The sequence below is a fragment of the Bufo bufo genome, chromosome 4 (assembly GCF_905171765.1).
Source record: "Bufo bufo chromosome 4, aBufBuf1.1, whole genome shotgun sequence".
Taxonomy (NCBI): Eukaryota; Metazoa; Chordata; class Amphibia; order Anura; family Bufonidae; genus Bufo; species Bufo bufo.
Window position 1 is genome coordinate 56,221,705 of NC_053392.1, and position 25,453 is coordinate 56,247,157.

Sequence of the window (25,453 nt, forward strand, 5' to 3'; positions counted from 1 at the left end):
AAACCCGTTTAAAAAATGATTTACTATATGATTAAAAATAAAAAAATACAAACTTCACACTGCAAAACAGCAAATACCATGATTTTGACAGATTCCAATGATTACGTGTCAGTAATATCTGACCACCGATCATGTACTGATCCTGTTTGGACGTTGGCTGAACCCTCACCTTTGCAGTGTTTATGGGCTGAGTATGTGGCAGGATTAAAGGTCTCTAGTTACGTTTTCAGTGTTATACAATGTGAATCAGCATTGCTAAATGAAGCAGAAGAGCTGCACCCAGCCTAGAGTACCTTAAGAATCTAAACATTATCGAGGACTAAGAAGAAACCCTTACTGTTACTACTGCAAGATTTAAGGTAAGATACAAACGATCTCCAATGTCCAGTGAGAGGACAATATAAGGATGGTCCTGGAAATAAATCTTGATTGTGGATCCCTTTATAAATAGCTCAAGAACTCTGCAGCCTCCCGTGTAGCATATATTAGTGATTATTTTATACCTGTGTGAATAGTTGCTCACACACTAAGGCTTTTCTCAAGCAAAGTGTTACATGTGAAGGTCAGATATTGTACAGCAATTTCATAAATATGAATGATAGATAGATAGATAGATAGCTACAGAGCCTTGCAATATTATTTACCCCCTTGGTATGTTCCCTGTTGTGTTGCATTATAGCCTGAATTAAAAATTGTTTTTGTTTTCTTTGGGGAGGGGGGAGGGGTTGTACCATTGATTTATACAACATGTCTACCTTTGAAGGTGCTACATATTTGTTACTGTGATACAAAAAGTAATTATGACAAATTAGGTACATTGAAGGTGTATAAGTATTCACCCCATGAAAGCCAATACTTGTTGAGCCGTGGAGCCACCCTTCCATCAATTACAGATTCTAGTCTCTTGGGGTACAGTATGTCTCCATTAGTTTAGTTCATCTAGACAATGGGATTTTTACCCGTTCTTCCATGCAAAACTGCTCCAACTTGTAGTGGTCTAAGTGCCCAGCCGTCTTCAGGTCATGTCACAGATTCTCCTTTTTTTTGTCTGGGCTTTGAGTAGGTTATTCCAAGACATTTACATGTTTCCACTTACACCTCTCCAGTGTAGCTTTAGCAGTATGTTTAAGGTCATTGTCCTGCTGGAAGGTGAACCACTGAACCAGTGTCATAACTCTGGAAGACTGAAATGGATTTCCTCAAAATTGTCCTATATTCACTGCCCTCCACCTTTTCCTCAAAGTTGACAAGTTTTAGAGACCTTAACGATGAAAATATTCCAACAGTGTGATGCTGCCACCACCTCCAAACAAACCATGTGGCACCTTTAAATGTGGGGGCTGTGTTGCTTGTCAAGCAATCATAAAAGGCAACACTGTCACTAGATCGGTAACAAGACGCAGTTATAATATCAGATCATTCATCAACTGCAAAACTGTTGCTGTAGTATATGTGGCCACATGTATATGCCAGAAGCAATATGTGGGCAAAACTAAAAGGGAGTTCAGGAGACGGATAGGGGAGCATCTATCCAATATTGCCAAACAGGATGATACACCCATAGCGCAACATGTATTGAAACATCATGCGGGCAGATGTAACTGCATAAGTTTTCAGGGGATTGAACACATTAAACCATCACCTAGAGGAGGCGACATTGATAACCTCTTCCTACGTAAAGAAGCTGAGTGGACATTCAGACTCCACACTGTTAAGCTTTATGGACTAAACGACTATATATCCTACACCTGCTTCATATGAATAGAGGACCCCTGTACGGGTTGTGAGGATGTATCCTGGTCCTGTTCATATCTCTGATTTAGCTAATACCCATGTCCACTGTACCTATAATCTTTGATGGCCGTGGATACTACATATGCGCATGAACGCTTATCAGATTTTATATCTGAGAAATCGCCGCACCTCACTGCACAGATAGTACATATCATGCACAGTTGGATATCTAAGTGGTACCAGTGTGCCAATAATATACTCTCCCTTTTGGGGTTCATCTTTTTTATTGCAGTTTTATTAATTGTGACAATTGCACCATCTGTAACAAAATCCGTTCTGTATTTCGAAAGGTGTACCACCATCTTATCTGTTTATGTAAAGTTTTTTTCATGACAGTTATGAGGTAAATTTACATTTGGATCGTTGGTTTGCCCAGCATAGTTATCTGCTTTGCCTCCATAGCACGATGCACGGCCGCGATATAGTCACTGTATACATTCACTACATTATGCTCACCCTCCGGCACTGTACATGTTTGTCCGCAGATGAAGGAGGAGTGGTGATACACGCCTCCTAGCCCAATTGGATGTTCTCTGCGGGCTCCACCTTGAGGGGGAGGGGCTACCTGCTCTTAAGCAGCCCACTGTGGCGGCCGCGTTATGGCCGTCATAGTGCCGGGGGCTACTTATTGCTGCACGCACAACATCAGTGGCGTGCAGCTACTGATGCTTAATTGTTATTCTCTTGTTCAAATTGGCTCTACCATAGGCGCCTTTACTCCTGATGAACAGCTGGGAATACCTAGCAGGGAAACGCGTTGAGGAAGACGCTGGTTATGTAGCCAGTTAGATATGTAGCCATACCTAAGTGAGGGTGATTTAGACAGGAATTAAATATAGGGTAACAGCGTGTTCAACTAAATTCCTTACTACTGCTGATCTAGATGTGCTCAGTGGATCACAACTGCTCAGACACCTTATGGGTGTGCCTGATACACTGTGTCTGGCAAATTTATACTGGTAGCGATCTTAATGAGCACCAGGTCAGCCGAGTGGATCATATTGTAACACGCTATACAAGCGTGCCAAACATCCCTACCATCACATTAGTTTTAACCACAGACACTGCTATCACCAACTCACACCTGATGTGAAGTAGGTGTGTTGAGAAGTTGGAGAATAGTGTGTGGTTCATTTGCTTTTCACATGTATAGAGGCAGATAGCCAATTACTTAGATTTGTTTTGTTATTTTATTTTATTTGAGCTCTATCTCACAGACAGTGAACAGCTCTGGCTATGACATTACCCAATTCTCTTATGATACGGGGGTGTATGCCATCTGGTTCCGGAGATTTGTCTAATTTAATATTTTTAAGATGCTGATGTAATTCTTCCTTGGTCAGACAGGGCACTTTTAATGGGGAATTTACTTTTACATTCTGCATTTTATCTGACAGTTTATTTTCCTTGGTGAATAAAGTGGAGATAAAAGTATTTAGTAGCTTTGCTTTCTCCTCATCGCTCTCTGCAACTCCCCCCTCATTACTCTGTAAAGGGCCGAACCTTCAGATTTATACTTTTTACCATTTATATAATTGAAGAACATTTTAGGGATAGTTTTACTCCCTTTGGCAATTAATCTCTCGTTCTCTACTTTGGCTGCTTTTATTTGTCTTTTACATATTCATTTTTTTTTCCTTATAGTTTTTCAATGCTTCCTTCGCTACCCTCCTGTTTTAGTGATGCAAATGCTTTATTTTTGTCATGTATTTCTTTCTTTACAATTTTATTTATCCACATTGGTTATTTCTTGTTACCCTTTTATTCCCATAAGATATGTACTTCTTACAATAAGACTTTAGGGTGCCCTTAAAAATATCTTTATTTTTATTTTTGAGGACTTTGTTCCAGTTAGTTAGGCCAATGGCCTCTCTTAGTTGGCTAAACCTAGCTTTTTTGAAGTTTGGTATTTTTGTTCCTCCGTGAAGAAACTCATTTGAGTCGCTTGGATCACTCTCTCTATATTTTTGTTTGTCTTGGGAGCATGGTAAAACACTTAAAACATGCTCTACGCATTAAGCAATTGTAATTATTCACTTTTTGGGAAATGAGAAGTACATACACGTATTACCCTTGGAGCTTCTGAATTAATTATGAAACATTTCTTCACTGTGGCAGCAATACAAAAAGGTGGATGAATCCCTACCGGGGATATGATCTAAAATCAGAATTTATTAAACAATGACATGTATTACAGGTTCTATGTGGAAGAGGACTTCTTTGCTCCTCAGGCATATGTATGCCTGTATAGGTATGCCTGCAACTATATCTTGTACTTCACATGGACGTGCCCCCTTTGTGCTTATTTATCTGATTGGATGGTTGGCAGAGCTAAAGTAGATGGACGGTGAAACAATGCTATAAGTGCACATTGTATGGTACCAATTTTTTTTTTGTAAAGCTTTGTTCACTTGGATGACACATTTTTGGTAGAATCAGGCCCTGACTGTTCACAGAGCGTCCTACTGTTGGGAATAAATTTCTCTACAGCGCAACTATAGGGGAAAAAAATTATTACAACTGAAATTAATATGGGGTCCTCCAGAGCGATAGGTTCCTTTTGCATCTACTCTCCGATCTGGTTACTAGATAATTGTCCTGATTAGAGAATCTCCATTAGTATCTCAGAATTTATAATAGGAAATTTGAAATAGTTTTTCAATCTTTTAAAGAACTAAACAAAAAAAACTAGATGGGTCCCCTGACAATAACCAGATCACAGAGCGCCCTGCTAAATTGCAATAGATATAGTAAAAAGAGATGAGCGAATTGAAGTCGTTACCACACAGACGAAGGCCCTCAGTCATGAGGAATGCTCTCTGCAACATCTGGACATAGCCAGTGGCCGTTTGGCGCCCCTGCACTTCCTGAAGCTCCATTGTTCCACTGAAGGAAAAAGCACCCCAGACCTATATGGCGCCCCCTCCACTGTGGCGCGTAGAAAACATCTCAGGTGGGATCTGCTTGTCATGCCAGTAATGTTGGAAACCATCAGGACCATCAAGGTTAAATTTTTTCTCATCAGAGAATAAAACTTTCTTTCACCTTTGAATGTCCCATGTTTGGTGCTCTCTTGCAAAGTCCAAACGATTAGTTCTGTGGCGTTCAAGGAGACGAGTTCTTTGAAGAAGTTTTTTGTTTTTGAAGCCCTTCAGTCTCAGATGCCGTCTGATGGTTATGGGGCTGCAGTCAGCACCAGTAAGGGCCTTAATTTGGGTCGAGGATCATCCAGTGTCTTGACGGACAGCCAATTGGATCCTCCGGCTCAGAGCTGATGAAATTTTTTGGGGTCTTCCACTTGACTTTTTTGTTCCATAACCCTCAGGATCATTTAAGAAATTCCACCTCAGCAGCGATGGAGCGCTGTGAGAGACCCTGCTTATGCAGTTCAACACCCTCACCACGTTCAAAAAGGGAGAGTTTTTTTGCCTTTGCCATCACAACGTGTGATTACCTGACAGAATGACAATGAATCCACATCTTTGCACAGATTTGGCGTTTTAAAGGCATGTGGTCCTAAAATTTGGATCAACTGAAAAACAGCCTGTTTCAGTTTAATCGTTATTTTTAATTAATTGAATGCTCAAAAAAAGTTTTGTCTCACTCTCATTTCTTCTTGTTGCATGTTGAAGCTCTACTTGGAACCTTGTTAAGATCCAACAATGTAAAATATGATTTTTTGCCATTTTTCAAGTGGTCTTAAACTTTTGATCAGGACTGTATGTTCTAAAGCATTTTTTGGCTTGTATTAGTGGGAAAAAAGGGCTTATTAGCCGTTGTATGGTGAAGTGCGAAAATTACAGCCCCTTTTGGCATGTATTAGTGGTAAAAGAAAAAATATATTTGCTCTTCAGCGATGCAGTTATATGTTCTAAAGCCCTTTTTGTCGTGCATTAGTGGCACATTAGTGGCAAAAGTAAAATATATTTGCAGTTAAGCGGTGCAGTTATATGTTCTAAAGCCTTTTTTGGTGGGTATTAGTGACAAAAGTAAAATATATTTGCCATTCAGTGGTGCAGTTATGTGTTCTAAAGCCCTTTTTGGTGTGTATTTGTGGCAAAAGTATAACATATTTGCAGTTGAGCAATGCATTTATATATTCTAGTCCTTTTTTGCGTGTATTAGTGGCACAAACAAAAAGTATTTGCCGTTGTATGGTAAAGTGAGAAAAGTAAAGCCCTTTTTTGCGTGTATTAGTGGCAAAAGTAAAATATATTTTCCGTTCAACGGTGCAGTTATATGTTCTAAAGCCCTTTTTGTCGTGTAATAGTGGCAAAATAAATATATATTATTTGTCGTTAAGCGGTGCAGTTATGTGTCTTTATTAGTGGCAAAAAATATATATATTTGTCATTAAGCAGTGAAGTTCCATTTTACTACAGCCATTTACAGTGTGTATTAATAGCATAGATACTCACATCCTATTAGCCGTTCTGTGGTGAATTGTGATTGTTATATTCATTTTTTTGGGGTGTACTAACAGGAAAAAGAATATAGGAAAATTGATGGGTAATTGTTGACTTTATTCTGTATGAACCGAATTCCGTCGATTAGCCATTCAGTGGTGAATTTTTTTTGTGAAACAGCCTTTTTGGGGAAAATTGGTCGGTGGCTGTAACTATGGTCAAGGACAATATATGTCCTTTGCGGCCCACAGGGTAAATGTGGTTCCTGCCCAGCCACACCAGCAACTTGGCCAGGTGACGCCGCTTCTGCCTCTACGTTCTCACGCCATTGGTCCTGCGACAATGTCCGCCTCTACCTCCTCATCTTCTACCGTGTCCTCAGCCTCCACTGCAGGGACAATACACAATGCTCCTCCAGCATACCACATGTGCAGGGCACGGCAGTGTCATGCTGTTCTACACCTCGCTTGCCTGCGTGAACGGAGTCACACAGGGAAGAAACAGCTCTGTGTCCTTCATCAAGAAATCGAATCCTGGGGGGCTGAACTGGAGGAGGAGGAGGACATTGGAGCACAAGCAATGTGTAGCGAAATGGGTGTTTTTTTCTACAAAGGTGACAGGAGTGGAGGAGCAGGAGCAGCCAGAGAAGCTACAGGGTGATGAGGAAGACGAGGCAGAGGACCCAGACACACCGTGGCAGTATGCAATGGAGATGGAGGCAGGGAGTCCCACCGAGTCACTTGCACAAATGGCCCGATGCATGCTCACTTGCTTGCATAGTGACAGCCGAATTATTAGCATTCGGCAGAGGGATGACTTATGGCTCTCAACCTTGTTGGACACTTGCTACCGGTCCAAAATCAGTTCTTTTTTACACCCGCTGAGAGGGAGGACAAACTGAACTACTATAGAAACATCCTATGTAGTCAGTTGGCCGCTGCCTATCTGCACCATCGTCCATCCTCTCGCAGGTCTGACCGGGGGGGGGGCCTCTGCACTTACATTCCTTTGCCATGGCTAGTGTGGTAGGGTGGGGGGGAAGGAGCAGTTCCAGCTCCATCAGTAGCAACTTGAGTGTATAGGGTCCTGGATGAGCAGCTTTCTTCACCTGCCTAGTGAAGAAACTACTCACCAGCAGCAGCTAGACCTGGAGTAGGTCCTGAACCAGCAGGTGTTGGCATACTTGGACAGCACCCTGCCACCCCACATTGAAGATCTGCTGGAGTTCTGGGCAGCCAAACTGGATTTGTGGCCGCAACTGGCCGAGTTTGGCCTAGAAAAGCTGTCCTGGCTGACCAGTAGTGTGGCATCAGAGCGGGTGTTTAGTGCGGCAGGGGCCATACTTTCCCCAAGAAGAACTTACCTGTCCAACCAAAATGTGGAGAGACTAACCTTTGTCAAGATAAATCAGGCGTGGATCAGCTGGGATTTTCACCCACCAATGCCTGATGCATCAGACTAGATCATCCATGGTGCCACACCAACACTTTGACAAAAGAGACCGGTTTCTTCTGGCTACCTGCCTTAGCTACTATTCTGATGCTGCCACCTGCCTGATGCCACACATCTGATGCCAAGTGCTCCTTCTTTCACCTATCATCTTCAGCTGGTACTGATATGGCCACCAACATGCCCACTCTGTCACCGGGTCACTTTGTGGTCTCCTGATGTTGCTGCCACCTCCACACTATGTCACCCTGCCACTCTGTGGTCCCCTGATGCAGCTGCCACCTCCACTCTATGTCACCTTGCCACTCTGTGGTCTCCTGATGCTGCTGCCACCTCCACCCTATGTCACCTTGCCACCTCCACGCTATGTCACCTTGCCCGGCGGTCATTTCACAGCGAACTCTGCGTGTTCGCGATTCGCTGAACATGCGAACATATGGAGATATTCGCGCCCACCATATTCTTTTGCATTGTAAAGAACTTTGACCCATGACACATCCATCAGGTGGTACAGCACAGCCAATTGAGACGTCTCAGCACATGGACATACCCCCTACCTTATAAATAAACCTGATCTGGCCGCCATTTTACACTCAGTGTTTTGCCAGTGTAGGGAGAGGTTGCTGTGTGGAGTAGGGACAGACTGTTAGGGACACCAAACGCTAGCTAATAGGGCCACAAAAGTAATTTTAAGGACTGGTATAGGTGTGCTATCGATAGGTGTGATACACAGAGGGGTGCGATATACTTATAATATACTTTTATAATGAGTCAAAAACACATAGATCTTTATAGTGATCACCTGGAAGTCAGGGACCTAGGGGCTAGGGGCTTACTAGGGCCATTTTTATATAGGGTAAGGTTCCAGACGGGGTCGCTCTTATCAGGGCGGGTGGTCTGTGGTTAGGCTATCAGGGCCAGAATAGCACCCCCCTGAAGGGCAATATCAGGGACAGTTCTTTGCTCACCCTGTCCTTCAATACCACATCATCATCTAGCCCAGGGATAGATGTTTTTTGCTTTCTCTCCGGGATTCATGGATGTGCACTGGAACCCCGTCCGGATTGTGGTAGGACATATGGTTTCTGATTTGGTGCCGCAGAGCACCTGATTTAGTACCGCCGAGCACTTGTTATTGCCTACCACATCTTTGATTTTTGCTTAACTTTAATAATTAAATTTATTTTCATTCACACATCCGCAAAATGGGTCCGCATCCGTTCCGCAATTTTGCGGAACGGGTGCAGCCCCATTCATTTTCAATGGGGCCGGAATGTGCCGTCCCCAACCGCATTTGCGGATCTGCATCCGCATTTGCGAATGCGCAATTCCGCGTCCGTGCTTCCATTTCCACAAAAAAATAGAACATGTCCTATTCTTGTCCGCAATTGCAGACAAGATTAGGCATTTTCTGTTATGGTGCCGGCGATGTGCGGTCCGCAAATTGAGGAATGCACATTGCCAGTGTCCGTGTTTTGCGGATCCGCAAGACACTTACGGATGTGTGAATGGACCCTCATAGTAACGTTATTAAAGGTTACGTTTTATCTTTATGTATATTCTAATGGATTGCCTTCCGTGTACAATGTTATAATATACTTTCTATGTTAGAAATTATATTATAGTGCATTTGTATTGTGCGGCAGTTGTGTGCGGTTCTGCTGCGATACCGCAGGTATATAGAGGGACAAGCGTTATTGGAACAAATTATTTCTACTGGTGTGATATACCAGTCGCACCCCAAACAAACTGATTGAAGCGGGGTGTTATATACCAATATACTTTCTTTATAGTGCATTTGGGTACTGTATAGTGCATTTGCGCATGCGCGTGCGCGAAAATTATATTGCCGATATTTCGCATTGAAAAAAATAATGAATGGAGATCGCAAATTCGAATAATACATCTGGTATGTCACTGTCCATGTTATGGGACTATTTGTGCACTTCTAGTAATTATTTCTTGGCTGCAAATATGAGCTGAAGGTTTTTCAGGTTCACCTGCCATTAAAATGAATAGGACCCACCCCGAACTTGCGGTTCGCGAACATTTGATTGCGTTCACGCGATCACGTTCGCAAAACCGTCCCGGCAGATGTTCGTCCATCACTACTCCTGATGCTGCTGCCACCTCTACACTATGTCACCTTGCCACTCTGTGGCCTACTGATGCTGTCGCCACCTCCACACTGTTATTGTGCCACTCTGTGGCCTCCTCCTGATGCTGCCGCTACCTCCAGACCCTGTCATTGGGCCATTCTGTGGTCTCCTCATGCTGCATCCACCTCACCACTATGTCATAGGGCTACTCTGTGGACTTCTCCTGCTGTTCCCACCCTCCCCACTTCATTACTTGGCCACTATTTTGTCTTTCGGCCTGGCTGGCATCATCATTTATTTGACCCATCTTCTGATCTGTATGAAGGAAGGAAAAATGAGACGCACAACGGATCCTGTCTGTGTAGCAGCTGTAAAGCCTGCATGGTCCCATCAGAATTGGCTTATGATTTGGTAGCGAATGGAGGAGTGGGTACAAAACACATTAGACATGCAAATATTCCATTCACTTGTCATCTCTGTTTTGGATCCACACCTGTTTTTCTTTTACATTAGCAATACTGATGGATTACTGAACAAATTCTGCCCGAGTGAAGGCGGATGCTCAACAGACAAGATCCGTTTTTTGGGGGTTATTTTTCTGACGGATCAGAGGAAGGGCAAAATAATCAGTGACGTCAACACAAACTTACTGCTGACATCCTCTCCACTCTGGGCTCTACTTGTATAAGCGTCTAATAGAACTGGTTCTGTAGACATCTATGTGGAATCACATGACGACGGTGTAAAAGGAGTGCACTTCTTCTTGGCACTAACATCGACCTGTAAGGCTGAGTTCATACTTGAGTTATTTGGTAGGTTTTGGCCCCGTGACCAAACCGAAGTGTGCAGTGATTCTAAGAGCGATGCCTGTTGTCTGCATGTCATACCGACTCACAGTATTGTTTCACTACCACAGCAGACTCCCTATGCGTGTTACTGCCAAGGCACAGTGTTCTACAACACTATAAAGGCTCTCTGAAGCAAGGAAATAGCTGTTTTTTAATGCGATTTGCCACAAATAAATTCAGATCAAACCAAATTCTTTCGAAAAATTTGGCGAACCTGGACGAATCAAATTTTTAAAAAATTCGCTCATCTCTAATAGTAACAACTGCATGACCAATCAGACAGATAATGATTTGTCATACAATTTCAACAGTCACATCATATACCATCATATTCTATTCCATAAATATTATAGCAGTAAGACCTGCCCACTGTGCCCAGCCATCATCTTGTGATCCTGTCTCTACTTGTGCTGTACCCACACCTGTGCAGCCATTACGGGCTGAGTAGCTAGCTCGCTTACAGATAGATATATGATATGAGTTTTTGTTTTGGCAGCGGGAATTAGAATTAGAAGAAGCTAAACATTTCCAAAAAGAAAGATTTACTGTGAACACTGCAGGATTAAAGGTAAGATACAATAGACTTGAAGATATTACATTTCAATGTATATACTTCTGCAATAGCAAGTTAAATCAATAAAAAGATAGAGAGATAATAGATATTAGATAGATAGATAGATAGATAGATAGATAGATAGATAGATAGATAGATAGATAGATAGATAGATATGAGGTAGATAGATAGATTGATAAATAGATATTACAAAGATAGACAGATATATACATAGATACTGAGATAAATACAAATCTGTTATCCTCTGCTAAACCAAATATTGAAGGAAGAGAATTATTTTCTGTGGGAGATTTGAAACATTTCAAGTAGATTTGAATAATCAATGTTCTTCACTCTCCTCATTAATGCCACCCAACAGAGAACTGTATTTTGTATAGTCAATGACCGTGCCAACTGGAAATTGGAAACCGGAAATTCTATATAAGTGTTGCATGGACATAACTCATTGTTACATGGTGTGTGAGTTACAGCTGAGCTGATTGTGTGTCCATTTCTCCCTTTCCACCAGGGTGCAGTAAGTTCTAGTATTTCACTGCATTTTTCTTATTTTATTATTGCTGTTGTGTACATTATTTTTACTTTGTCTCATTTTATATCAGTTTTATGTACTCACTGTACAATTTTTTGTGTATAAAATATTCACTTTATAAGCCCACCTTGTCGCTCTAAAGCAGGGTTCAGCAACCTTCGGCACTCCAGCTGCTGTGAAACTACAACCCCCAGCATGCAAACATGCTCAGCTGCTCTACTAACTCCCACAGAAGTGAATGAAGCATTCTGGGAGTTGTAGTTTCTTAACAGCTGGAGTGCCGGAGGTTGCTGATGCCTGCTCTAAAGAATCCATATGATGAACATGAGTAGAATTTATATAAGTGGTTTTTGTAGTGTTTCCAATTTACGGCAAAGTCGTTGGGGTTTTGGGTGTGTGGTCTGTGCGTTTGTAGGGAGATCTACTCTCACTTTGCCAAAGAGTAAGTCTGTGCAGAGTAAGAGCTTGTAGGTAGTTTGGCCCCCGGCAGATTCATGCTTGGTCACAGGATGCAGTGGCACGTATGCTACAACAGCAGAAGTTTTTTGTACCCTTATCCAGATCTGTGTCTCCACACAATCTTGTCTCTGACCTCTACGGTCAGTTCTTTTCTCCACATGGTTTGGTGTTTGCTCTGATTCATTGTCAGCTATGAGATCTTATATATACAGGGCTGTGTCTTTTCAAATCATGTCCAATCAACTGAATTTACCACAGTTAACTCTAATCAAATGTACAAGCATCTCAAAGATGATCAAGAAATTGGGAGGTCACTAGAGCTGTAGAGTTGTAGAGAATCAAGTTTTTCCTAAAAAAAAAGTCGGAATGAATTCCACTTCGGATGCTTTGCTCAAAAGCAGTCCTGTATATATCAATTGCTGTTACCTGTATAGTCATGATTCAATTTGTCTTTCCACAGAAACCTTTCCTGGCACCATGACCATCTCTGATCCAAACACACTGGTTCTGTCCATCATTTTATGCCTTTTTCTTGCCCTACTTTTCTTTGGATGGAAAAAAAATGATCGCTATAATCTGCCCCCTGGACCCAGACCGTTACCAATCATTGGAAACCTTCACATTCTAGACCTGAAGAAACCGTATCAGACACTTCATCAGGTAAAATTCAGCCTGTGTGATTATTTTATCCAGGTTCTGGTTCCGTCCCTTGGAAGACATGAGAATATAATAAACTGCATACAGTATGCAGAGTCAGTATTTAAAAGGAACCTATTATGTTGACCATGGTGTCTGATCTGTAGTCAGCCTGTTATATAATAAAAGGAGCTGAGCAGATGGATATATAGTTTTGTGGGAAAAGACTGAATATAACTAGTATTTTATTTATTTTATTCCTGGGTTAGGAGTCAAATGGGTGGTCCTAATCTGTGACTGACAACTCTATTGTCACGGCTGTGTCATGGTCTGGTGACACTTTTGCCGTGCGTGCTTGTTCCCGGTGGCTATGTGTTGTTTTAACATAGTAACATAGTAACATAGTACAGTCCTGATCAAAGTTTAAGACCACTTGAAAAATGGCAAAAAATCATATTTAGCATGGCTGGGTCTTAACAAGGTTCCAAGTAGAGCTTCAACATGCAACAAGAAGAAATGGGAGTGAGACAAAACATTTTTTGAGAATTCAATTTAATGAAAACAACGAATAAACTGAAACAGGCTGTTTTTCAGCTGATCAACAGTTTAGGACCACACCTCAAAAAAAAAACTAAACCCCCCCAAAACAGAAATCCAACTCTAAAACATAATCTTAGTAATGAGTAGCTCCGCCGTTATTGTTTATCACTTCCAAAATTTGTTTTGGCATGCTTGATGCAAGCGTTTCCATGAGGTTAGTGGGAACATTTCTCCAATCGGTGAAGACGGCCACACAAAGGCCATCTACTGTCTGGAACTGTTGTCCATTTTTGTAAACTTCCCTTGCCATCCATCCCCAAAGGTTATCAATTGGATTTAGATCAGGGGAACACGCAGGATGGGCCAAAAGAATGATGTTATTCTCCTGGATGAAGTCCATTGTCCTGCGGGCATTGTGTACTGTAGCATTGTCCTGTTGAAAAACCCAGTCGTTACCACACAGACGAGGGCCCTCAGTCATGAGGAATGCTCTCTGCAACATCTGGAGATATCCAGCGGCCGTTTGACGCCCCTGCACTTCCTGAAGCTCCATTGTTCCACTGAAGGAAAAAGCACTCCAGACCATTATGCGCCCCCTCCACTGAGCCGCGTAGAAAACATCTCAGGTGGGATCTGCTTGTCATGCCAGTAATGTTGGAAACCAACAGGACCATCAAGGTTAAATTTTTTCTCATCAGAGAATAAAACTTTCTTCCACCTTTGAATGTCCCATGTTTGGTGCTCTCTTGCAAAGTCCAAACGATTAGTTCTGTGGCGTTCAAGGAGACGAGGTCTTTGAAGACGTTTTTTGTTTTTGAAGCCCTTCAGTCTCAGATGCCATCTGATGGTTATGGGGCTGCAGTCAGCACCAGTAAGGGCCTTAATTTGGGTCGAGGATCGTCCAGTGTCTTGATGGACAGCCAATTGGATCCTCCGGCTCAGTGCTGATGAAATTCTTTTGGGTCTTCCACTTTTTTTTTTTTTTGTTCCATAACCCTTTAGGATCATTTAAGAAATTCCAAATGACTGTCTTACTGCATCCCACCTCAGCAGCGATGGCCCGCTGGGAGAGACCCTGCTTATGCAGTTCAACAACCCGACCACGTTCAAAAAGGGAGTTTTTTTGCCTTTGCCATCACAATGTATGACTATCTGACAGAATATGAAAATGAATCCACATCTTTGCACAGATTTGGCCTTTTAAAGGCATGTGGTCCTAAAATTTGGATCAGCTGAAAAACAGCCTGTTTCAGTTTAATCGTTATTTTCAATTAATTGAATGCTCAAAAAATGATTTGTCTCACTCTCATTTCTTCTTGTTGCATGTTGAAGCTCTACTTGGAACCTTGTTAAGATCCAACAATGTAAAATATGATTTTTTGCCATTTGTCAACTGGTCTTAAACTTTTGATCAGGACTGTACATAAGGCCAAAAAAGGACATTTGTCCATCCAGTTCGGCCTATCATCCTGCAAGTTGATCCAGAGGAAGGCAAAAAAAAAAACTGTGAGGTAGAAGCCAATTTTCCCCACTTTAGGGAAATAAAAAATTCCTTCCCGACTCCAATCAGGCAATCAGAATAACTCCCTGGATCAACGACCCCTCTCTAGTAGCTATAGCCTGCAATATTTTTACGCTCCAGAAATACATCCAGGCCCCTCTTAAATTCCTTTATTGTACTCACCATCACCACCTCCTCAGGCAGAGAGTTCCATAGTTTCACAGCTATTACCGTAAAGAATCCTCTTCTATGTTTGTGTACAACCCTTCTTTCCTCCAGACGCAGAGGATGTCCCCTCATCGCAATCACAGTCCTGGGGATAAATAGATGATGGGATAGATCTCTGTACTGACCCCTGATATATTTATACATAGTAATTAGATCTCCCCTCAGTCGTCTTTTTTCTAAAGTGAATAACCCTAATTTTGATAATCTTTCAGGGTACTGTAGTTGCCCCATTCCAGTTATTACTTTAGTTGCTCTCCTCTGTACTCTCTCCAGCTCTGCTATGTCTGCCTTGTTTACAGGAGCCCAGAACTGTACACAGTATCCACGTGTGGTCTCACTAGCCATTTGTAAAGTGGTAGGACTATGTTCTTATCACGGGCATCTATGACCCTTTTGATGCAACACATTATCTTAGTGGCCTTGGCAACAGCTGCCTGACACTGGTTTTTGCCGCTTAGGTTGCTGTTTATTAAAATTCCTAGATTCTTTTCCATGTCAGTGTTACCGAGTGTTTTACCACTTAGTATGTATGGGTGACTTGCATTATTCCTTCCCATGTGCATAACCCTACATTTGTCAGTGTTTGGACACTTCCTCTTTAAATTTGCTGTTTGTGTGTATGGGGTTAATGTGTGCAAGGTGGAGCTGGGTGTGACCTCATGGCTCTTCTTATGTGTGAGTTGTGAGCTTGAGGTCAGTTGTTTGTCTGCCTTTGTAGGAGGAGGAGCTTTGCTCCTCTCTGGATGTGTCACCTGTCTGTGAGGGCCTCCTTGTGGAACATCAAGGTCTTTAGCGATGTCTCCCTATGTTCTCCTCCTTGTTTCCTACCTTACCTGGTGTTATGTTTGGTGTGGGTTTGTTTTGGGGATTTGTGGTTATGTCTAGTTTGGTGTTCTGTGTCTAGTATATTTGGTGTATTGCCCATCATGGTTGCTAGACATCCCCTTGTTTGTCTGTACCTCCGGTGAGGGGGTATCAAAGGGTTCCTCAGAGGGGGAACCACAAGTCAGCAAGCAGTAGTTGTTCAACCCAGTTGTTGTGGCAGGTAAGTGCTGTTGCTCCAGTGCTTGTCATATTGGGCTGGGCTCTTACCTGCTGCTATGTGTTTTTGCTTGCTGTCTGTCCTTCTTAGTTGCTAGGACTGTGTGAGACTCCGATTCATCAGTGTCGTGGATGAACCAGTGGTCTCTTATTCCTGACTCTTATTTCAGGGATCGTTAAGGTCAGAAGGACCCAGGTTCCGGAGTTGAGCCCCCCTACCATTGAGGCCGACTCATATAGTTAGGAGGTCAGGGATAGGATGAGGGTGGTGTTAGGAGGTGACCTGCTCCCCAGTTTTCCCCCACTCCCCACCGTGACAGTATGTTTCACAATGTCTCCCAAGGTGTTTCTTTTGTTTTGAAGAGGGCACAGCAAGTATCGCCATCCATTTCTGGCGTTCATGCTTGTCCTCCAGAGGGAGGGCAAAAGGGAGGTTACCTTTAATGGTGTGGTTCTTGGTAACAGGTGGTTGCCGTGGTTATGAACCGTTGCTTGTGTTGGTGTGTGCCCTTGTCCAGTTATCAGTGATTCCTATCTCTGGTCATGTTGCTGGCAGCATTCCTTTGACGTACTGGCTGTGTGCTGGTTGGGGAATGTTTACTGGCATCAGTCTGGAGTGGGAACTGTGTCAGAGATGGATGCGGTGTTCAGTATCGTCTCTCCTGACTGTTTGTTGGCTGGCTGCCAGGGGCCTAGTTGGTGGTCCTGGCGGCAGTTTTAGGGACGTGCTGACACGATTCTGCATTTTTTTCCCCCTGTTATGTTTTGGGGAGGGCTTTGAAGGGAGGAAGTTTCACAGCTGTGTCATGGTCTGGTGGTAGTGGACCGTGACACTTTTACCGTGCATGCTTGTTGCCAGTGGCTAAGTGTTGTTTTAGCATGTTTGGACACTTAGCGATGTCTCCCTATGTTCTCCTCCTTGTTTCCTACCTTACCTGTTCTTATGTTTAGTGTGGGTTTGTTTTGGGGATTTGTTGTTATGTCTAGTTTGGTGTTCTATGTCTGGTATGTTTGGTGTATTGCCTGGCATGGTTGCTAGACATCCCCTTGTTTGTCTGTACCTCCGGTGAGGGGGTCCTAGAGGTTCCTCAGAGGGGGAACCACAAGTCAGCAAGCAGTAGTTGTTCAACCTAGTCATTGTGGCAGGTAAGTGCTGTTGTTCCAGTGCTTGTCATTTTGCACTGGGCTCTTACCTTCTGCTATGTGTTTTTGATTGCTGTCTGCTTCTTCCTAGTTGCTAGGCCTGTGTGAGACTCCGATTCATCCGTGTCGTGGATGAACCGGTCGTCTCTTATTCCTGACTCCTATTTCTGGGATTGTTAGGGTCAGAAGGACCCAGGTTCCGGAGTATGAGCCCCCCTACCATCGAGGCCGGCTCATACAGTTAGGAAGTCAGGGATAGGATGAGGGTGGCGTTAGGAGGTGACCTGCTCCCCTTATCCCGGTATCCAGGCCTAGTTGCTCTCCCAAATTCTCTACATTTGCCCACTGGATGCCAAAGCCCACAATTAGGTACTTCTGCTCTAATGTGAACAGCCGAAAGGTGGGATAGACTGGTTTCTGCCCAAGCAAGTATTAGACCAACTTCCTGGAGGAGAGGTTGAGGTCTTGTGCCTCCCTGCCTGTTGATGTAAGCGACTACTGTCGTATTGTCCGAGCCGACTCTTACCGCCTTTCCGTGGATAAGAGGAGCAAAGTGGTAGAAAGCGAGACGAACTGCTCTCAATTCTCTCAGATTGGATGAGAGAAGTCTCTCCTGCTGGCTCCAGGTACCTAGTACTGGATTCTCCTCCAGATGGGCTCCCCAACCTAGAAGGGAGGCATCTGTGGTCAACGTGATCCAACAAGGTTGAATCAAGGACCTCCCATATGATAGGTTCCTCCACCACCTGAGGGAGGAACCAACTTCGGTAGACAGGAAGTGCGTCTTGTCCAACCCCCTGGGGTTGCGATTCCAGACTGCTAACACTTCTTCCTGAAGTGGACGTAGGTGCCATAGGGCCCAAGAAACTGTTTCCGCAGATGGTGACATGTGGCCTAACATCTTCATGAGAGTTCTGATGGACACACGCCGAGGTACCATGAGGAACTGCGCGGCTCTTATCACCCGATCCTTCCTCTCTGGAGAAAGGTAAAGAGTCAAAAATGGCATTGTTAAAAACTACAACATGTCCTTCAAAATACAAGCCCTCATACAGCTACATCGATGGGAAAATAAAAAACTTATAGCTCTTAGAATGCGATGATGAAAAGATGAAAAAATGAAAAACACTGCTTGGTCATTAAGGCCCAAAAAAGGTTGGTCACTAAAGGGTTAAGAATGGTTGAAAGAGTCTGAGCACCTTCATTTACCTATAATGAGAGTTTATGGACTGTTTGATAAGTATAGATGGATACAGAATGGAGCAGATGAACTGAAAGTGAAACCTGTACAGGGAAAACCGTTGAAAATGTTTCGGAAAAAACAATAGAAAAAATATGTATCCCAAAATTTGAAGAATGCAATGATAAGGAAAAACTTTAAAGGTGTCCATAGCCTTTAAAACCAATAATTTATTGTATATTGATTAACCCCCTTCACGCATTATCATGTGAAAAACACACGATTCACCATGTTTCAGTTACCTTGTCCCTCTTAAAAAAGTGATCAAAAAGTCGTACGTACCAAAAAAAATGGTGCCAATAAAAACAATAGTTTGTTTCCATACAGCTCCGTGGATGGAAATTTTTAAAAGTTATGGCTATCTGACAATGGCAAAGCAAAGACATTTTTCATTTTTTATATGATTTTTATTTTATTAGTAAAACAAAGAGTAGTAAAACAAAATAAAAGCCGTACAAGCTTGGTATCACCATAATTTTATTGACCCACAGAATAAGGATGTCATTTTTAGTGCACAGTCAACGCCATAATGTCAAAACCCAAAACAACTTGGTGAGTTTTGTCTTTTATTTCTATTTGACCCCACAAAGAATTTTTTTCCCCTTTAGCAATACAAGACATGATCTATTAAATGGTGCCATCAACATTTACAACTATTCCGGGGAAAAAATAAGCCCTCATATGTCTATGTGAATGGAAAATTAAAAAGTTATGGCTCTGGGAACATGAGGAGTGAAAAACGAAAATCAAAAACAAAAATGGTCTTGGTCTTGAATGTGTTAAAATCAAAAGTAGTATATCCATGGATGGAAACCATTTACGTTTTTCAAATCCTACAACTGGGTTGTTAGTTTTTGTATTCAGAAAGATCATCAGGGCAGGGCATTTAAATTGGCAAAACGGCTTTCTCACCAAGTATTAAAGAAAGTCTGTCACCTCATTTTCATCAATATGACTAACAACACTGCCCCACAGAAGATCCTGGAAAAGCACTTTAATTCTGCTGGAAAACAGCTCCCAAGTGCCCAAAGCAAACCAGACTAAAGAGGGGGGCCGCTTTAGCTGCTTATGTCTTGGGATTAGTAGCAGCTAGAAATATGGAAAGCAAGTTGGCATTCTAAGCTTTCAAACAATACCAGAATCACAGCATTATATACACTATATCGGAAGATATCACTGTTAGAAATCGAGTCGGGAGTGAAAGCTGTTTTTATTTTCACTTTAAGCTGGGCACTTGGGAGCCATCTTTTGCAGCAAAATAAAAGCTCTTTCCCTGGACATGGAATAAATAAACAAATTACACATAGGTATGTTTGAAATGTGTTTGAAATCTTCTGTGGGGCATTGCTGTTAGTTATTAATGTGAAGAGAATCTAAGCCAAACAAATTGACTTCAGGAAAAATTTAATATGCCATGAAGCCAAATTTCCTCGTGCTTCATGGTAACTAATCTTTTTCCTGAAATGGCGGCAAAACTTTTTTTTAAATACAGAATTATTACATGTATTTGCTCGTGTAGAGGCCATTTCAGCCATCTTGATTGAAGAAACCATGCAAAATCTTGTGCAGGGTGACATCTTATTTATTTCATGCACTTATATAGCGCTGACATATTCCACAACGATTTACAGACATTAACATCACTTGCTGTCCCCAATGGGGCTCACAACCTAAGTTCCCTATCAGTATGTATTTGGAGTGTGAGAGGAAGCCCACACAAACACGGGGAGAACATACAAACTCCATGCAGATGTTGTCCTTGGTCTGATTTGAACCTCGGATCCCAGCTCTGCAAGGCACCAGTGCTAACCACTGAGCAACTATGCTAACGTCTTCAATCAAGACGGCTGCAACAGCCTCTCTATGAACAAATGGAGAAGGTATGTTCATTTTTTTTTTTTTTTTTAACCCTGATTAACCCCTGAAAGGCCACTATTTTAACATCAGATGCCTCAATCACCGATGAACGTAGCATCTGAGGGGTTAAATGATGGGGCGCTGTGTGATTGCCGTTCCCTGTTATTGCGCCCGCTCCTTACGTAATTCGGAAAAAAAACATTTCTTTGTGAAATTCGGCAAAGCAACCAGATCAAATTTTTCATAACTTTGCTAATCACTATTAGTTATATTGGTGAAAATGAGTTGACAGACTCCCTTTAATCAAGGCATTTAATTGTTTCCAAGCCAGGCAGCAGTCAACGAAATGATCTATTATATGTGGCTGCTCACACAGTGCATACATAGAACGATATTCATTATTCAGGTTACTTGTGATGAGTGAAATGAGCTTCGGATGCTAGATCCGAAGTCGCATCGCTCAAAACTTCAGATTAATGCAGTTCGGAGATCCGCCTTTGTACAGCATTAAAATGTACGGCCTCCAATGAGGCGAAGTTACTTATTCACGAAGTTGTGCGAGACTTCGGTGAATAACTTTGGTATTTGATTAAAGGGATTGTCTCATACTGATTGGATATGCCATAAATGTCCGATGGGTGTTGGTCACACATCTCAACAATTTGGCCATGATCAAGTCACTCAGCTATGGGATTTCATTAAATACCCAGGTGCTGGTTCCTGGCAATAAGGGGGGGGGGGGTAGCATTATATAATGGCATCTTAAGGAGGGTCAGTATATACTGGCACTAGGGGGGAGGGAGCATTATATACTGGCACTGGGGGGGGCAGCATTATATACTGGCACTACAGGGGGGGTGAAGGAGCATTATATACTGGTACTACGGGCGGACATTGTATATACTGGCACTATAGGGGACAGAGGAGCATTATATACCATTTTATGCTGGGGGTGTAGCATTTTATACTAGCACTAGGGGGGCATTATATACTGGCTCTAGGGGGAGGGAGCATTTTATACTGGCACTGGGGATCAGCATTATATACTGGAACTATGGGGGATAAAGGAACATTATTTACTATTATATACTGGCACTACGGGGTGTATAACTATATATATATATATGTATATATATACATATATATATTAGCACTTCGGGCAGAGGAGTGTATATATACAGTACAGACCAAAAGTTTGGACACACCTTCTCATTCAAAGAGTTTTCTTTATTTTCATGACTATGAAAATTGTAGATTCACACTGAAGGCATCAAAACTATGAATTAACACATGTGGAATTATATACATGACAAACAAGTGTGAAACAACTGAAAATATGTCATATTCTAGGTTCTTCAAAGTAGCCACCTTTTGCTTTGATTACTGCTTTGCACACTCTTGGCATTCTCTTGATGAGCTTCAAGAGGTAGTCCCCTTAAATGGTTTTCACTTCACAGGTGTGCCCTGTCAGGTTTAATAAGTGGGATTTCTTGCCTTATAAATGGGGTTGGGACCATCAGTTGCGTTGAGGAGAAGTCAGGTGGATACACAGCTGATAGTCCTACTGAATAGACTGTTAGAATTTGTATTATGGCAAGAAAAAAGCAGCTAAGTAACGAAAAACGAGTGGCCATCATTACTTTAAGAAATGAAGGTCAGTCAGTCAGCCGAAAAATTGGGAAAACTTTGAAAGTAAGGGCTATTTGACAATGAAGGAGAGTGATGGGGTGCTGCGCCAGATGACCTGCCCTCCACAGTCACCAGACCTGAACCCAATCGAGATGGTTTGGGGTGAGCTGGACCGCAGAGTGAAGGCAAAAGGGCCAACAAGTGCTAAGCATCTCTGGGAACTCCTTCAAGACTGTTGGAAGACCATTTCAGGGGACTACCTCTTGAAGCTCATCAAGAGAATGCCAAGAGTGTGCAAAGCAGTAATCAAAGCAAAAGGTGGCTACTTTGAAGAACCTAGAATATGACATATTATCAGTTTTTTCACACTTGTTTGTTATGTATATAATTCCACATGTGTTAATTCATAGTTTTGATGCCTTCATAGTCATGAAAATAAAGAAAACTCTTTGAATGAGAAGGTGTGTCCAAACTTTTGGTCTGTACTGTATATATATATATATGCACTGCAGGGGAGTTATAACTGCAACAGGGCATTACAGCTACAGGGTTCAATGCTGGAGGGGCATTATAAATACTGAGGGCACTATGGTGGCATCATTACTAGTGGGGAACTGCATAGGCGTTATTATTATTGGACACAAAATGTAAGCATTTCTATTAATGGGGGCCCTCTTGGGGAATATTACCACTTTTGGGGACACTATTGCTAATGAGGGCAGTATGGGAGAACCATTACTATGGGGGGACTCTCTGTATGGCACTGTTATTTCTGACAGTATAGTGTTTGTGGGCATGGTGGAGCACAGCAGGCACAGTTTTGGGGGTAGCAGCAGGATGACAATGGCCTGTAAAAATTTGGGGGCTGATTTGCTAAATTTTTAACAGTACCCCATGTATCATTTGCCGCATAGTAATACTAGTGTCTTCTTATGCGGCAGAGGGGGCTGCACATCCCTGTCAATTTACCGGCTCCGCCTGGGTCGCTGAAATACCTTGTCCCAGCCAGGCTCTCCATTCACTTTGTGGCTTCATTCAAGAGATTTGTGGCATACCCCTTTAACTTAAACCAGCTGGAGGAGGAATGTCGACCACCAACAGAAATCAAAACAGGATCTGTGAAAGCGCATTCCTAATCCATTTTATCTGGTGCAATAAAGAAGCAATAGAGGATTTCTTGTGGAACAAGCATTAAAAAGAAGCTACATGAGAAAAGTGAGGATTTACAACATAATCTCACGAAAGAAGAAAATGATGCCTTAAAGGATTACATAATAATCCTCATGTAGTAATTTGAGCTGCAGATAAAGGTGGTTCAATTGTGGTCACAGATAAAAGCCTGTAGGTGCAGGAAATTCTACAACTATTGCCACATAATAAGGTGTGCTGCAGATTAGATGAAAATCTAATGTTCAGGAATAGGGATGAGCGAACCCGAACTGTGTAGTTCGGGTTCGTACCGAATTTTGGGGTGTCCGTGACACGGACCCAAACCCGAACATTTTCGTAAAAGTCCGGGTTCGGTGTTCGGCGCTTTCTTGGCGCTTTTTGAAAGGCTGCAAAGCAGCCAATCAACAAGCGTCATACTACTATCCATAAAAGGGTATATTAGATTGAAGGTGCGGATAGGGTCATCCTCAATAACTTCACACGCTACCGTGCATTTCCAAGTCTAATTCTGTCCGTAAAAGGGATACCTGTCATCCAGGGCCTAAATACTAGGCCTACAATTTATATTCAGCTAAATCTGTCGTTACTGCTGTGCCTGTATTAGTGTAATACGGTACCTAAATAGATAGCCAGATAGTGTTAGGTGCCTGTAAAAAAAGGCCTGAATTTGAATTCAATACATTGGGCCAAATATTTTTTTTCTTATTGTGGTGAACAGTAACAATGAGGAAAACATCTAGTAAGGGACGCGGACATGGTCGTGGTGGTGATAGTGGACCCTCTGGTGCTGGGAGAGGACGTCGCCGTTCTGCCACAGCCACACGTCCTAGTGAACCAACTACCTCAGGTCCCAGTAGCCAGCAGAATTTACAGCGATATTTGGTGGGGCCCAATGCCGTTCTAAGGATGGTAAGGCCTGAGCAGGTACAGGCATTAGTCAATTGGGTGGCCGACAGTGCATCCAGCACGTTCACATTATCTCCCACCCAGTCTTCTGCAGAAAGCACACAGATGGCGCATGAAAACCAAGCCCATCAGTCTGTCACATCACCCCCATGCATATCAGGGAAACTGTCTGAGCCTCAAGTTATGCAGCAGTCTCTTATGCTGTTTGAAGACTCTGCTGTCAGGGTTTCCCAAGGGCATCCACCTAGCCCTTCCCCAGCGGTGGAAGACATAGAATGCACTGACGCACAACCACTTATGTTTCCTGATGATGAGGACATGGGAATACCACCTCAGCACGTCTCTGATGATAACGAAACACAGGTGCCAACTGCTGCGTCTTTCTGTAGTGTGCAGACTGAACAGGAGGTCAGGGATCAAGACTGGGTGGAAGACGATGCAGGGGACGATGAGGTCCTAGACTCCACATGGAATGAAGGTCGTGCCACTGACTTTCACAGTTCGGAGGAAGAGGCAGTGGTGAGACCGAGCCAACAGCGTAGCAAAAGAGGGAGCAGTGGGCAAAATCAGAACACCCGCCGCCAAGAGACTCCGCCTGCTACTGACCGCCGCCATCTGGGACCGAGCACCCCAAAGGCAGCTTCAAGGAGTTCCCTGGCATGGCACTTCTTCAAACAATGTGCTGACGACAAGACCCGAGTGGTTTGCACGCTGTGCCATCAGAGCCTGAAGCGAGGCATTAACGTTCTGAACCTTAGCACAACATGCATGACCAGGCACCTGCATGCAAAGCATGAACTGCAGTGGAGTAAACACCTTAAAAACAAGGAACTCACTCAGGCTCCCCCTGCTACCTCTTCTGCTGCTGTCGCCTCGGCCTCTTCCTCCGCCTCTGGAGGAACGTTGGCACCTGCCGCCCAGCAAACAGAGGATGTACCACCAACACCACCACCTCCATCACCAAGCATCTCAACCATGTCACACGGCAGCGTTCAGCTCTCCATCTCACAAACATTTGAGAGAAAGCGTAAATTCCCACCTAGCAACCCTCGATCCCTGGCCCTGAATGCCAGCATTTCTAAACTACTGGCCTATGAAATGCTGTCATTCAGGCTGGTGGACACAGACAGCTTCAAACAGCTCATGTCGCTTGCTGTTCCACAGTATGTTGTTCCCAGCTGCCACTACTTCTCCAAGAGAGCCGTGCCTTCCCTGCACAACCAAGTATCCGATAAAATCAAGTGTGCACTGCGCAACGCCATCTGTGGCAAGGTACACCTAACCACAGATACATGGACCAGTAAGCACGGCCAGGGACGCTATATCTCCCTAACTGCACACTGGGTAAATGTAGTGGCGGCTGGGCCCCAGGTGAAAAGCTGTTTGGCGCATGTCCTTCCGCCG

The 25,453-nt window shown here is 43.1% G+C and overlaps 1 protein-coding gene across 1 annotated transcript in view; it reads left to right on the forward strand.

The window, feature by feature from the left end:
- The first annotated feature begins 247 nt into the window (after positions 1 to 247).
- The window catches only part of LOC120997262 (cytochrome P450 2K6-like), a 94,462-nt gene continuing 69,256 nt past the window's right edge, over positions 248 to 25,453 (forward strand). The window contains exons 1-2 of the mRNA XM_040427278.1: positions 248 to 359; positions 12,619 to 12,818. Of these exons, the coding sequence (XP_040283212.1) occupies positions 12,636 to 12,818 (183 nt within the window). The 5' untranslated portion in view covers positions 248 to 359; positions 12,619 to 12,635. The remainder of the gene's footprint in view (positions 360 to 12,618; positions 12,819 to 25,453) is intronic.